General features: G+C 35.0%; 1 protein-coding gene across 3 annotated transcripts in view; it reads left to right on the plus strand.

The window, feature by feature from the left end:
- KIF6 (kinesin family member 6) overlaps nucleotides 1–14,849 on the plus strand; it is a 248,852-nt gene that overhangs the window by 14,057 nt on the left and 219,946 nt on the right. For all 3 annotated transcript variants that reach the window (XR_016281700.1, XM_089529584.1, XM_089529586.1), the window contains one exon: nucleotides 11,483–11,630. Coding sequence is in view for 2 of the 3 variants with exons in the window: in XM_089529584.1 (XP_089385710.1) it covers nucleotides 11,483–11,630 (148 nt within the window). In the remaining variant the exon portion in view is untranslated. The remainder of the gene's footprint in view (nucleotides 1–11,482; nucleotides 11,631–14,849) is intronic.

The following is a 14,849-nucleotide window of genomic DNA, read 5'->3' on the forward strand; positions in this document are numbered from 1 at the left end:
CAGGTAGAAGGTGATAACTTCTGGGGCTTTCTTTCATCCCTTCCCCACTTTTCCTTTCTGGGAAATGGAGTAATGAGAAACACTAAAATGAAACTCAGTTCAGAGTTTTCCCTTCCCTCTGCCTGGGGAAATAACAATCTGCACGCTCAAATGTTTAAGTAGCAATAGGAATTAACAGAGAGATATGTACAAGAAAGTCTTATTCTAAGTCAAAATCTCACATTATAGTAATATGGCATTATACATCTTGGAGCATTTTTCCTGATTCCATGTAATCACATCTAGAATCAAAACCATCCAAATTAAATAACAATTTGGACTTATTGGACAATAAGCACAAGTGGAGCAGTACAGGATAGGGGAGAAATCTCATCCATGAGACCATGGTCACCATGAATTGGGGCCTACTCAAGGGCAGTTAACAACAACAACAAATCTATTGGTACTGAAATTGGTAGTGAAATTGGTTTCAGGTAGTCCATGCAGGAAATCAAAAGCCTAGACCTCTTGGCCAGCTTCAACCATTGCTTCCCCCAGGATTCCAGACCTCACCAAAATTTTCTAACATCAACAGTACTTCATTGACAGAGGGCTTCTGTGTTGATCTTCTGTAATGCTGTTCCAAACTGATTACATTTACCCTTTACCAGATTAGTTCTCAGCCAGCAATGCAGCTTGGTATTGCAGTTACTTTGCTGGCTTGTAGGTTGGCAGGGTGCAGTTACCACGGATGCTTCTTCCAGTTACACTCATGTCTTGGCTTGTGGTCATCTCATTCCGGACAAGAAAATCCTTGGTTTGATTAAACATGTATGAGCTTCCAAACTACTTGCTTCATGATTTAACTAGTGCAGTCAGCCTTCTGTATCCACGGATTTTTTTATCCACATATTCAAGTAGCCACACTTTGAAAATATTTTTAAAATTGTATAAATTCCAAAAAGCAAACCTTGATTTTACCATTTTATATAAGGGACACCATTTTACTATGCCATTGTATTTAATAGGATTTGAGCATCTACAGTTTTGGTATCCACGGGGGGGGGGGGGGGTCTGGGACCAAACTCCAGTGGATAACAAGGGCCCACTGTGTATCAGGAAGATAGCCTCTCTCTGTGGAGGTGGATGCATGTGCAGTTTTCTGTAGAAGGACTGCACTTCACCTTGGTAACTACCTGTATGAATATAACAGAAACCATATTCAGAATATTATACACCTGAAGCTGCTAGAGCAAAATAAAACCGACCCCAATTCTTGGAGATAATTAGGAATCAGTCTTAGGCTAGTACCAGGCACCAGCCCAGTGACTGAGAAACAGTGATATACCAGAAGGAATGCCCATTCTTGATCTTTTTTATATCCTTTGGGTGAAGGAATGAACTCTATAATAGGCAAACATACATCACATCCTTATTCTTATTAGTGTAGGTGGCTTGATGCAGAGGTCTTTAGAATCTATTTACAGGATGGTGGAGGAAGAAAATCATGCCCTTTTGGAATGTCACTTTGACATAATGATAGGGTTTTTATTTATATTTATAGCATGTTTTGACTTCACTTTCCTTTCTCCTTTTAAAATCTTGCTAAAAATGAAGTGTCAGAACACTAGTGATTAAAGTATCTCCTTAAAAGGATGTGAAGCCACATATTTGAATTTGTGTCAAGGACTTGTTCATCAAACTGCTCCTTAAAAGTATAGTATCCTTTAAGATATATTTTGACACAAAAAGCAGATTTCATAACCATTAAGGTGCTTCTATATTATAGTATGAAAGAGCACATATTACAAAAAACAAAAACAAACCCTTCCCCATTACATTTTGCATAGTTGAAGCTGCTTAAAACAATTAGTTATTTTTAGGCCAATTTTAATTGTCACTATAGAAATTGATGTAGCCAGTATTCACTTGCATTGCAAAAATTAGTGTTGCTTGATACAAGTAAAGAACTAGCCATATTTATGAAATGAACAGTATCACTGAATAGGTTTTATGCCATGAATTTGGCATAAACACAAAAAGATACAATATTGAGATATTTTGTTTATCTCAATTAAATAAACATATAAGTCATTCAGATGAGAAAAATGTTAAATTATATATTATTTACAAAGGGAAGTCCTCTTGGAACACATTTGTCTGGAAACATCCCCCCCCCCCCCCAATTAACAGTATCTTACAGTTGAGTTTTCCAACATAATGCCAAGTTCTTCATAGCTCTCAAAAGCTTCCGTAATGTGTGGAATGAAAGTGCAGTGTTGGAAGGAAAATAATCTAGGTAAGGAGTGTAATATCTTGCTTGTTTCATTAAGCAGAGAAGGGTTTATTTTTAGCACAAAATGAATTACTATTGAGGTAAAGCTTAAAGTAGTGCTAATTAATGATGGAATAAAAATAATTTTTCTGTTTCTAATCTGCATTTAAATTATACTGCATCCTGTCCCAGGGTTTACTGTTTCAAGATCCCACACTTGGGTTTTTGGACTTTGTAGTTAATGGAAAATTTAACACTTCTTCCTATTAGAGTTTCGATTGTCTCCCTTATTAATGACGTTTAGTAGCTGGTTAAGGTCATATTCTACCAAGCCTTTGATCTGTTTTAATTCCTGCTTCCTTGTGACTTTGTTTTCATAGCAAGTTTTCATGCTCCTATTCTGCTTCTTATAATATAATTATTATTTTAAAGCTGTAAACTAACTTTGGAGACCTTTGAAGGCTTATATTTATATATCTTTTTTAAAAAGAGAGAGAACCTGTTGTGAACTTACAATATATTGTGTATAACCCTGCTGAGAACATAATGTTTTTACTGTGAGGTTTTCTGTGCACTGTATATTAGTGAATTAGGTATGTATTACTAAAGATTCATTCTTTTCTAGAATACTAGAAAAACATAAATAGTAGGCATATCAGTATCTCTATCAGCAGTCTAGTTTGGCACATATGTGCAACTTTCTTAACATAAAAAATTGTAACACTGCAAATCTGTTACACTTTACTTCCAGTAGGTTCACTTATTTCACTATGGGTCTTTGGTGTGTTTCGGTTGGAACACAGAGAAAGATGTTAGTTGAATATCCTGGAACTAGGCTAAAGCTTATCTTCCCTCCCCCAAATGTTATGATCTCTAATTGTTTTGATGACAACAAGTGTCTGAAAATATGCCTTCTGTACAGTTGTTGTTGTTGTTGTTGTTGTTGTTGTTTTTAAAGGATTCTATATCTCTTTTTCTGTATAGAGCATCCAGCTAGGTATAGCCATCGAATGGCACAAAGAAAAGTGGAGCTGGTTGCTTGGTTCCTCTTCTCTGACTTCACTATTCTGGCTACTTCCTTTACTCTTTCCTTAATGGACTTGATGTTTAAATTTTGATCAGATATACATTCAAACATGCAAGAAGACATAATATATTTTCTTTCTTCCAGCCTGAAAACAATTATTTGATTATATTGTTCAGTTTATACTGGAGAATTCTTACCTCTCACAGGTGTCAGATTTTACTTTCCTTTTATATATTGACAGGATTTAGAAATCCTACTTGGATACTACCTTATAATTTGCTTGTTTTCAGTCCTTTAATCTCATTGTCTAATAACATATTTTCTATTAATTGATTAAGGAAGTGATCAGAATGTTCAGAATGAAGGCAGCTTTCACTCTTGGGCCAGAAAAGACATCTCTGTCTAAAGAGAAATTCTGGTTTGGGGCTTGTAACTATGGGTTGGCCTTTCTGGAGTCATTTGTTATAGGGGTATATGTGGTGAAAATTATTTTGAGCAAATTGTATTTTGAATTAATTTATATTTTTATAGCACTCTAGTAGCAATAACATTCAGATGAAATCTACTTCTATTACTCCTGTGGTTATATTTAGGGGAAGTAATGGAAGTTCTATATTGGTGTGTATGGGCAGTTTTGGAATGGAATAAAGTGAAGCTTAATCTAGACAAAATTAAGTTTTATATAGGCAAGAAGAGAAATGCAGCCTGTTTTGAAAAGGGTTACACTTTCTTGTGACAGCAGGTCTGAACCTTAGGAGTATTCCTGGCCTCATCCCTAGTTCTGAATGCTCAGGTAGTGTCAGTGAAGAGGAATGTTTTTTATCATCCGATTGCTGTTGTTGTTGTTGTTAACTGTTAAAGGCCCTGAAGCCCTGGGACGAATCCCTGTTACATGCCAGAGGCTGGCTGCCTAAAGAGCTGAAGTGAAAGAGACATCTGCAAGTGGCTGTTTTGTATGCAGACATATGGACATGTCTGCTCGCTCCTGCAGCTATAGCCACACCGCCAGGTCTAGAGAAGCCACATCCCTGTTCACTATAGTTAGTTTCCCACAGGCAGGTGGGCAGGCTCATTTGCATGCACCTGTCCTGTTTGGATCCATGTATGTGTGTGTGTTAACATGTGTGTGCATATGTCAGGCTAAGGAGAGGAGGGAGTTCAGTTGGGTTTCTGCTGTAGCCCTTCTTTTGCATCAGCTTTTTATTCAGCTGGCCCCTGGCATGAAACAGAGCTTTGTCTCAAGGCTCTAGGGCCTTTTTGGCAGTCTTGACTCCTTCCTTCCTTCCTTCCTTCCTTCCTTCCTTCCTTCCTTCCTTCTCCAAGTTCAGTAGGCCAGCATCTGTATGCCTCAAGCCAGGACAAGTATTCTGGGTTGCTTTTTGACAATCCACTCTCTCAGCCCTCCTTCCCAGTGGTCTGATCTGGAGTAACCATAGAATCATAGAATTGTAGAGTTGGAAGAGACCACAAGGGCCATCCAGTCTAACACCTGCCATGCAGGAACTCTCAGTCAAAGCATCCCCGACAGATGGCCATCAAGCTTCTGTTTAATGACTTCCAGAGAAGGCAATCTTTAATTGCTCTTGATGGTTTTTCAGGGACCTCTGGGGAAGCCATGCTACTGGGGAGGGTCAAGGAAGTGGATTGTTGAAAAGGAACCCAGGAAACTTTTCCCAGCTTGAGGTGTGCAGAGGCTACAGAAAAGACCCTAGAACCCACCTTTGTATGCCTCAAACTGGGAGGAGTTTGCTGGGTTGCTTTTCAACAATCTGTTCTCTCAACCCCCTTCCCTCCTTCAGCAGCCTGATCTGTAGTGGTCACCCTAGATGAGAAAGAGGCAACTTATAAAGTTTCTTAACAATATTTAAAATTTCCTTTACACCCTTTCTTACATGCTCCTAATTTTATGCTCTACGTATTCACAGGTCATAGCAAATGCCTTTATTTTGGGCCCCAAACCTATAGTCATTGTATACATGAGACTGACTTGTACTTGAGTATATACTGTACATGGTTTTAACTTGTTTTAATGTGTCAGGTACTTTAATATGGTTTTGGACTGTAAATTAGCTATTACTATTTTTTCATTTTAAAGTATTTACTTTGACTGTAATATATACCAGTGTTTGATCTTTGGGAAAACATTTTTAATGATATTTGTATTTAAATAAAAATGCAACTACAGTGCCAAATTTGAGGTGTTGACCATTCAAGAACTCAAAACATACATGTAGAGAGGGGTAGAAAACATTTTAGTATAATACCACTGTGTCCAAAAATGCAATACTATTTCATTTTAATCATATGTTATAACAGTTGAAAAAGCAATGGCTTCTTTTCCAAACTAAGGTGGAATATTTGCTTAATAACTGCAGAAAACAAATACTTCCAGCAATACTGATATTTAGTTGTAAGCAGATGCTTTGTTTCTTTGGAATATTATTGTGTGCTTTTCTTTGACATTTTGCTATTGTAGATTATACTGAGCCATCTGGCAAATGCCTAGGCTTCCAGATAAATGAGTTGAAGGCCCTTTGCTTCTCTCATGGCACCAGACTAGCAGCTGACCTACACATGGCCTTATCCTCCTAGGAAAGGTTTTTGTTTTTAAAGCTTGACTTATTTATAACAATTCTCATAAACGGAGTGTGCATACAACTTTTTCTTTTTACAAAACGTACATTAGGTTTTTGAGCTGAAAAAAATCCAGTACAATTTCTACTTGAAGACTAGAAAATCTTATTAAAAATATAGTACGTACTTTTTTCTTGAGTACTTTATCATACGGAAATATTGCCAATGATGTGGTGGTAGGAAGAGAATAGGCTTATGGGAACAGATATCTAGACCACATTTTTGCAAACCATATGCTTACAGATTTGTACATAAAGCTGTCATTCATATTCAGTGTCTTGTTTCTCTGATAAGTAGGTCCCATAGCAAGATCTTAATGGTCAATACAGAGAAGGTTGCAGACGACAATCCGAACAAAGTAGGGAAGGGAAAGTAAAGCCAGAAATAAAGTCAGAAGGTAAAACACATTTCAGACTCAAAACATCCTATCAGTGAGTAGAAAAATTGGGTGCATACGATCCAGAACTAGAGTCAGATAGTAACCCAGGATCGAAAACCAGTCAAAACCAAGCAGCAACCTGGCAAGAGTAGTCAGAAGCCAACTCAAACACAGTGCAAGGTGAGGGACAGATCAAACTGCAATAAGAGGCAAGGAATACAGGATAGACATTGGCTAGCATGCTGTTAGTGACATATATAGATATAATTACACCTTACGTTTGCTTATGTATTTTTTGGGAAGGTGGGGTCATTGTGGAGGTTAATATTTCCTTCTCCCTCCACAATAACTAAAGCCCCTCATTCAATGTTGCTTTGATAGCTGCCCCCAAAAGCTATTTTGTTGCTGCTGGAGAGTGGAGTGGAGAAGTATCCAACTATAGTCCTCAGAGCCAGTTGCAGACTGATAACATCATCTGCTGAGACCTCTGGAGAACCACAATGGATCTGGTTTGGGAACATATGGCTGGGGATTCCATAATCTGTGTATTATGATGTATAATAATCTTTATTAATTTTCAGTACATAACACTTAATAAATACAAAAATTTAATCTGTATACTTATATCACGTTGTTCTTCATTTTCTTTACTTCCTGTCTTCATACTGTTTCTTTGAGTTTCTTCATATTCTTTTTTTTTAATTTGCTTCTTGCAAATAATTCCACATACAACCCTAAAATCTACAAAGAGAAAACTTAAAACTAGAATATTTTTCCTTCTTATACAGTTGTATAACCACATGTATTCTCCAATTTCTATCTCAAATTTATCCATAACCTTTTTCCTATATATATTTCTATTTCTGGTCCACACCATTTCCTCTTCTTATTTTATATATCCTTGGTGAACCAGCTTTTGTCTATACACCGTCTTTTTCCCAGGAATATTGCAATTTGTCTCCATTCTTTTTCAACATTATCCTTTTTTTTAATCTTCTAATACACATGAGAGCATATCTAACTGTCTAATTTCATTCAATTTCCATAACCATTCATCTACTTAGCAATTTTTCCTTTAGTTTCCAATTTTTAGCTATAATCACTCTAGCAAGTGTTATCATATATAAAAAAAATTCTCCATAATCTCCTCTCATCCTCTACCTTTAGATAGTAAGTCATATTTAGTAAATATAATTCTGTTTTTTTATATTTAATGCCAAATATTTGCTGTATTATTTTATGTATCTCATCCCAAAATTCCTTTACCTTTTCACACTTCCACCACATGTGGATCATTGTTCCTTTTTCTTTTTGACACTTCCAGCAACTATCTGATTCAGTTTTGAGCATCCTTTTCAGTCTGGCAGGTGTATAGTACCATCTTTTACTAATCTTTAAAAAGTTTTCCTTTAGATCTTGACTTTTAGTAAAAGAGTTTGTTCTTTTCCAAGCTTTTCCCCATGTGATCAGCGGTATATCATGCCCAAAATCCTTTGCACAGTCTATCATATATTGTTTTATTGGTTCTTTTTCCAATTCTCTATCTCTAAACAAATTGTAGAATTTTCTTTTCTTTCTCTTTCATTATTATCTCGTCTAGTTCTGATAAATTTAATTCAATCCCTGTTGCTTTTATATCTTCTTTAAATCTGCATCTCATTTGATAGTAACTATACCAATTAATTTCTTTTTTTTCTTTGACTAATTCCTCCTTAGATTTCATAATTATCTCTTGTTTTTCATTTTTCTTAATTATGTCTCTGTATTTCAACCAGTATTCTTTTTGATCCCATCTATTAGCGAATGCTTCTTGAGTTGATACCCATCCTGGTCTTTTATAATAGAACTTTGTTTTAATTACATTCCATGTTTGTATTAGCGTTCTTCGTATTGGATTATTATAAAAGTCTTTGTGCACCTTAGCTTTATTGTACCAAAGGTACGCGTGCCACCCAAAACAGAGGTCAGCTCCTTCCAAATTTAATGTATCTTTTTCCTCCAGTTTAATCCAATCTTGTATCCAGAGCATGTTGCAAGCCCATCTGTAAATTCTTATATCTGGCATACCACATCCTCCGTTTTCTTTCTTTTCCTTTAAATTATTCCACCTAATTCTCGCCTTACCTCCTTTCCAAATAAAGCTTCTAAATTCTTTATTCCATTGATCTAAAATCTTATGAATTATACTAACTGGCAAGTTAGTAAAGAGGAATAGGATTTTTGGTAGTATGCTCATTTTTATTGCGTATATTTTGCCAAGGATGGATAGGTTTAAGTTAGACCATCTATATAGTTCCTTTTTATTGTTTTTCCAAATTATTTTATAATTGTTGTCAAAAAGATTCATGCTATTATTTGAAATCCATATTCCATTTTACTTTATTTGTCACTTCACATCCTGTTTTTTGTTTCAGTATTTCTTTTTCCTTTCTATTTAGGTTTTTGGTTATTATCATAGATTTTCCCTTATTGATTTTAAATCCTGATAACTTTCCATACCATTTTAATTCATACATCACATGTTCGATATTATTTATTGGGTTTTCCAAGATCACCACCACATCATCAGCATAGGCTTGAACCTTTACCTCCGTTCCCTTTATTTTAATTCCTCTTATCTTTTGATTTTTCCTAATCTTATTCAGCAAAAATTCCAGCACCAAAATGAACAATAATAGGGATAGCGGGCAACCTTGCCTTGTCCCTTTTTTTATACCAAATTCTTCTGTTAATTCTCCATTAATTTTCAGATGTGCGGTTTGATTCTTATATATTTCCTTTACATTTGTGACAAAGTTTTCCCCCATATCCATTGTCTCTAAGATATTAAGCAAAAATTTCCAGCTAATACTGTCAAACGCTTTTTCAGCGTCGACAAACATCAGTGCAGCTTTTTTCTCATTATGTGTATTATAATAGTCCAGTATGTTAATTATGTTTCTAATATTATTTTTGATTTGTCTTCCTGGTATAAATCCGTTTTGATCCCTGTTTATTTTCTCTTTCAGTATATTTTTTAACCTATTTGCCATTACAAATGCGAAAATTTTATAGTCATTATTCATTAAAGCTATAGGTCTATAATTACTTACTAATTGATCATCTTTACCTTCCTTTGGTATTAATGAAATTATGGTTTTTCCCCAAGATTCTGGTTTCCCTTCTTCTTGAATTAAATTATATGTTTGTCTCATGGGATCTTGCAGTTCTGTCTCAAAGGTCTTATAATATTTTGTTGTCAAACCATCTTCTCCTGGAGATTTCCCATTTTTTAAATTCCTTATTGCGTTCCTCAACTCTTCTGATGTTATAGCCGCATTTAGCATTTTTTTTTGTTCCTGATGTAATTTTATTTCATTATGTTTATTAATTATTTCTATTAAATGTTTTTCCGATGTTAACTGTCCATTATTTTCCTCAAATAAATTTTTAAATTACGTAACAAATGTATTTTTGATTTTTCCTTGTTCTGTTATAATTGTATTGTTTTGATTAATTTTTGTTATCATCTTTTTCTCTTTCTTTCTTCAGTCTATTAGCCATCCATCTGCTAATTTTATTTGCATTTTCAAATTGATTTTGCTTTATTTTTTTAGTTTTATAGCTATTTCTTCTGTTATTTTTCTCCCCACTTGTTCTTTTAAGAGTTTTATTTCATTAATTATTTTCTTATACACTTTTGATCTTTGCAGTTCTTGTTCTTTGACTTTAAGCTCATTTCTAATTTTTTCTTCTAACTGTCTCTCTTTTCTTTTTATTTCCGTCGTTCTTTGTATAAATAATCCTCTTACGAAAGCCTTGCTTCGTCCCAAACCACTTTCATTTTAGTCTCCTTTCCACTATTCCCTTTAAAGTACATTATTAATTCTTTCTTTACTCTATTTACAAAGATTTCATCTTCTAATATACCTTCATTTAATCTCCATCCTATATTTTTATACCTGATCAAATTCATTTCTAGCTCTATCATATTGTGATCCGAGATCATTCTCGGCCATATTTCCATTTTTTAAATTTTAGTAGACAGCTGTTTTGTCATCAAGAACATGTCTAATCTCGAAAAAGATTGGTGCACATCCGACTAAAATGTATATCCTTTTTTATCTCCATAACACTGCGACCAAACATCTATTAAATTAAATTCCTCTTTTAAATCAAAAAAACTTTTCGGTAATCTTCCCTGGTATTTTTTTATCATTTTTTTCAGAAATGTCCTATCCCTTTGTGGGTCTATAACACCATTAAAGTCCCGTGTCAGGATTAAATTGTCATTATCCACCTCTCTTATAATTTCTGCTAAGTTTTTATAAAAAAATTCTTTCTTTTCTAACGGTCCATAGATATTTAATATTACATATTTAACATTCTCTATCGAAATCTCCACACAGATAAATCTACCATTTTTATCCTTATTTAACAATTTTTCTTCATATTTTTTATTCACAAAAATTGCAACACCTCTTTTTCTTTTATTTACTGTTGAACAAAATAAGGATCCCAATTTATTATTTCTCAGGTATTTTACATCTCCATCCCTTATCTTAGTTTCCTGAAAACAAAGCACATCAAAATTATTTTTCTCTGAAAATGCATTACATGTTTTCTTTTTCTTTCCTGGCTTATTCCCTTTACATTCCATGAGATACTTTTAAATCCCATTTTCTTTTCCTAACTTCCATAAGCGTCCTTATTTCTTACAAACTTCTCAGCATACTACTCTAACCCTTCTGGGGTAACTCCTTCTGCTTTATTATTCCCCTGATTGTCAGTAATTATCACCTTAGCTTCTTGTTTATCCTTCTCTCTCTGGCCTTTTCTTTGTGTCTTTTCTTCTCTTTGTCTGCGAGTACTTTCGTCTTCCTTTTTATCCCTTTCTTTCTTTGCCTGGTCTTGTTCCCTATTGTCTCTGCTTAGCTTTTCATAACACAGTGTTTATCTGCAAAGTGCTGCTGAAAAGGTATCTGTTTAGGTATTCCTTCATTGACAACTATTCACTACTCTCTTGTACTGATTGTTGGAGTGTTTTAAGTTATTTAACTATTTATTATTCTTTAAATAAATAAATTATTAAAATATAGATTATATCTATATCTAACATGTGAATTGCTTGGAGATTTCAGAATATTAGATAATATAAATAAAATGAAAACAAGATAAATAAACAAGGAATGCATTTCTTCTCTTTCAGTGCTCTATCTGGCTATAATGGCACTATATTTGCATATGGACAGACAGGCAGTGGTAAGACTTTTACTATCACTGGGGGAGCAGAACGCTACAGCGATCGCGGTATTATTCCACGGACATTATCTTATATTTTCCATCAGCTGCAAAAGGTACAGGCCATTTTTCATGCTCCTATTTTGTAAACAAAAACCACTCACTTGTTGTTTAATAATATAGTTCAGGAAAGAATTGTGCTCTCTGAATTAAGTATTCCAAAGTTTGGTAACATGAACTGGTTCTATGAAATCTTATGCTGTAATAAATTTGTTAATCTACATATCGATCCATCATGGTGTCCATATTACAAATCATTAAGATTAGATAAACTGTTTGGAACTTTTACCCATATTTACATAGGTTTGTTTAAACAGCTATATATTCTCATTGATTACTTAAAGGGAAAAAATATAGGAAATACACTTCAAACGTTATTTTAAGTGTTCTCTTATCAAATTTAAGCATAGTCTGTGACATTCAGATTGCTGGTATAACACACATACTGACCAAAGGAAAAAATGGTAAACTTTGAATTACATGGAAAATTTGGATAAATCTGTGAGAGAACTGCTATATCAGCATTATTGGAAACGGTACAGATGAGGTTGTTAGGCCTGATTCCAAAAGAGGTGGTTAGAACGATGAAGGAGTTGCACAACCTATTTAAAGTGATTGAACAGTCAGAAAATAAAGAGTGACTGTGAAATCTCTGTTAAAGTCCCAGCAAGCCTTTCAGAAGTGGAGTGTGTAAAGTCATGCTGCAATCACTACCCTTATCCCACTTCCATTGTTATTTCTGCTTTCATAGATGGCATATTTATAGAATGGGAAACACAGTGAAGCAGTTGTGAAATTACTAAGAGTAAATACTTTTATATTTACTACAGGGTTTTATCCAAGGAATTATGGTGTTGTTTTTAAAAAAAGGAAAACAAGGTAACATCTGGATATGGGCTCATCATGGGGTTGTAGAACACTGATGGGTCCATGAATACAGTGGTTGGCACAGGGATAGGATGCATTTTTATTTCTGTGCATTCTTAAAATATGAACAGGTCATGGGATTCAAAGACATAGATGTAGCCATATTAGTCTGGAATATCAGAATGCAAAGGGATCTTATAGCAAGAAAGAAGCTAGTAGCATAAACTTTCATTGACTTGAGCCTATGAGGAGCTTATGCTACCAGCTTCTTTCTTTCAGTTAGTCTCAAACATGCTACAAGATCTGTTTACATACAGGTCATGAATTGAATTTCTTGCATCCTTCCTAAACATCTCACAATGCATAGTTACAGTGAAATTCATTATCACAAGATAATGAACAAAATGCTGGACTAAACAGGCTTTTGGTCTGATCCAGTATGGCTCTTCTATACTTATATTCCATCCTTCACAATTAGTTATCTTGTGCCTTCAAGACATTTCCAACTCATGGTGACCATAAGACAAACTTATCCCAGGGTTTTCTTGGCAAGATTTATTCTGCAAGGGTTTGCCTTTGTCTTCCTTTGGGCCAAGAGTGCAACTTGCCCAAAGTTACCCAGTGTATTTCCATGGCTAAGCAAGCATTGAAACCCTGGTCTCCAGAGTAACAGTTCAGCACTCAAACCACCACACCAGGCTGGCTCTACCTTTCACAATAAATTCTTTTCTTAGTTAAGGCTAAGCAGGGCTCCTGCTTAATTAGAATATAGAACCAGGATTCAAAACTGATTGAAAATCCTTGATAGTTGGAAAGTCTAGTTAATCTTAACCATGGTTAAAGACAGCAGGGACAAAAGCAATATTCAGTTGAAGAAGGAAGGAGGAAATAAGTCTTGGTAAGAGATGTGATGGTCATGGGGAGCATGTTGTTGTTGTTATTATTATTATGGTTTATTTATATAAGACTATAGATTTACACATGCAGTTATGTAATTTGCTTGTGATCTCCTAACCATGGTTAAAGGTACATCTGCAGTGGCCCTGTTTCAATATCCATGTACTTAGTATTAATAATATACCGTATTTCTTAATAAAAGGCTGAGCACAGGTTTCAAGTTTGTGTTATACTTCCCTCAGTAAAAGGTAAGGCAATAAAGTTAAGCAAATGAAGAATTGTACTACCTGGCCTTGAATAAAATTTAATAGAAATCGTATTTAACTATTTTTGAATTGTTAAATTTGTAATGAGATAAATATTTGTGTTGAGGAGGAGGAAGTGATAGCCTGAGAGTGGTGACTATTCATTTCTGCAACAGGAAATGAAAGAATCCTGGAATTTTGCCAACATATTATATTCAAAAGAAAATGAATTTTTGTTTTTATGTTGAAATATCAATTTATTCTTCTTTGTGGTCTGTGTGACTCACATACGTATATAGGTCATTCTGTGCCAACACAGCTATAAATTTGGAAACATCAAAAACTATCCTTTTGGTGGGAGACCCACTTCTTCATTACCACGCCTGTTCTCAGTGCTTTCCACCCATTCTCCTTAGTATGCCCCTCCCTCATGTTAACAGCATCGTAGAGATTTTGCTCCTCTTTTTTTCCTTTAATTCTTTCTTTTCCTATTCTTTATCTGATTCTTCTTTGGATTTGGCTGCACTAAACAAATTGCTCAACAGCACTTACTGTCAGGAAGTTCCTCCTAATGTTGAGGTGGAATTTCTTATTCTGTAACTTGTATTCATTGTTCCGGATTCTGTTCTCTGGAACAGTAGAAAACAAGCTTGCTCCATCTTCAATATGAAACCGCTTCAAGTACTTGAACAGGGCTATCATATAAACAGGGCTCTTAACCGTCTCTTCTCCAAGCAAAACACACCCAGCTCCCTAAGTCTCTCCTGATAGGGCATGGTTTCCAGATCCTTCATAACTTTTGTCACTCTTCCCTGGACATACTTCAGCTTTTCAACATCCTTTTCGAATTGTGGTGCCCAGAACTGGATGTAGTGTTCCAGGTGAGGCCTGACCAAGGCAGAATAGAGTGACACGATCACTTCCCTTAATCTGGACACTATACTTCTATTAATGCAGCCTAGAATCGCATTGTCCTTTTAGGCTGCCGAATCACACTATTGACTCATGTTCAACTTGTGATCTACTAGGACTCCTAGATCCCTTACACATGTACTGATATCAAGCCAGGTTCCCCCATCCTAAATCTGTGCATTTCATTTTTTCTGCCTAAATGCAGTACCTTACATTTCTCCCTGTTGAAATTCATTTTGTTAGTTTTGGATGAGCTTTCTAATCTATTAAGGTCATTTTGAATTTTGATTTTCTCCTCTAGGGTATTAGCTACTCTTCCTAATTTGGTGTCATCTGCAAATTTGATAAGCATGC

Source organism: Sceloporus occidentalis, unplaced genomic scaffold (genome assembly GCF_023333645.1).
Source record: "Sceloporus occidentalis isolate IW3139 unplaced genomic scaffold, rSceOcc1.0.p SCAF_6, whole genome shotgun sequence".
Lineage (NCBI taxonomy): Eukaryota > Metazoa > Chordata > Lepidosauria > Squamata > Phrynosomatidae > Sceloporus > Sceloporus occidentalis.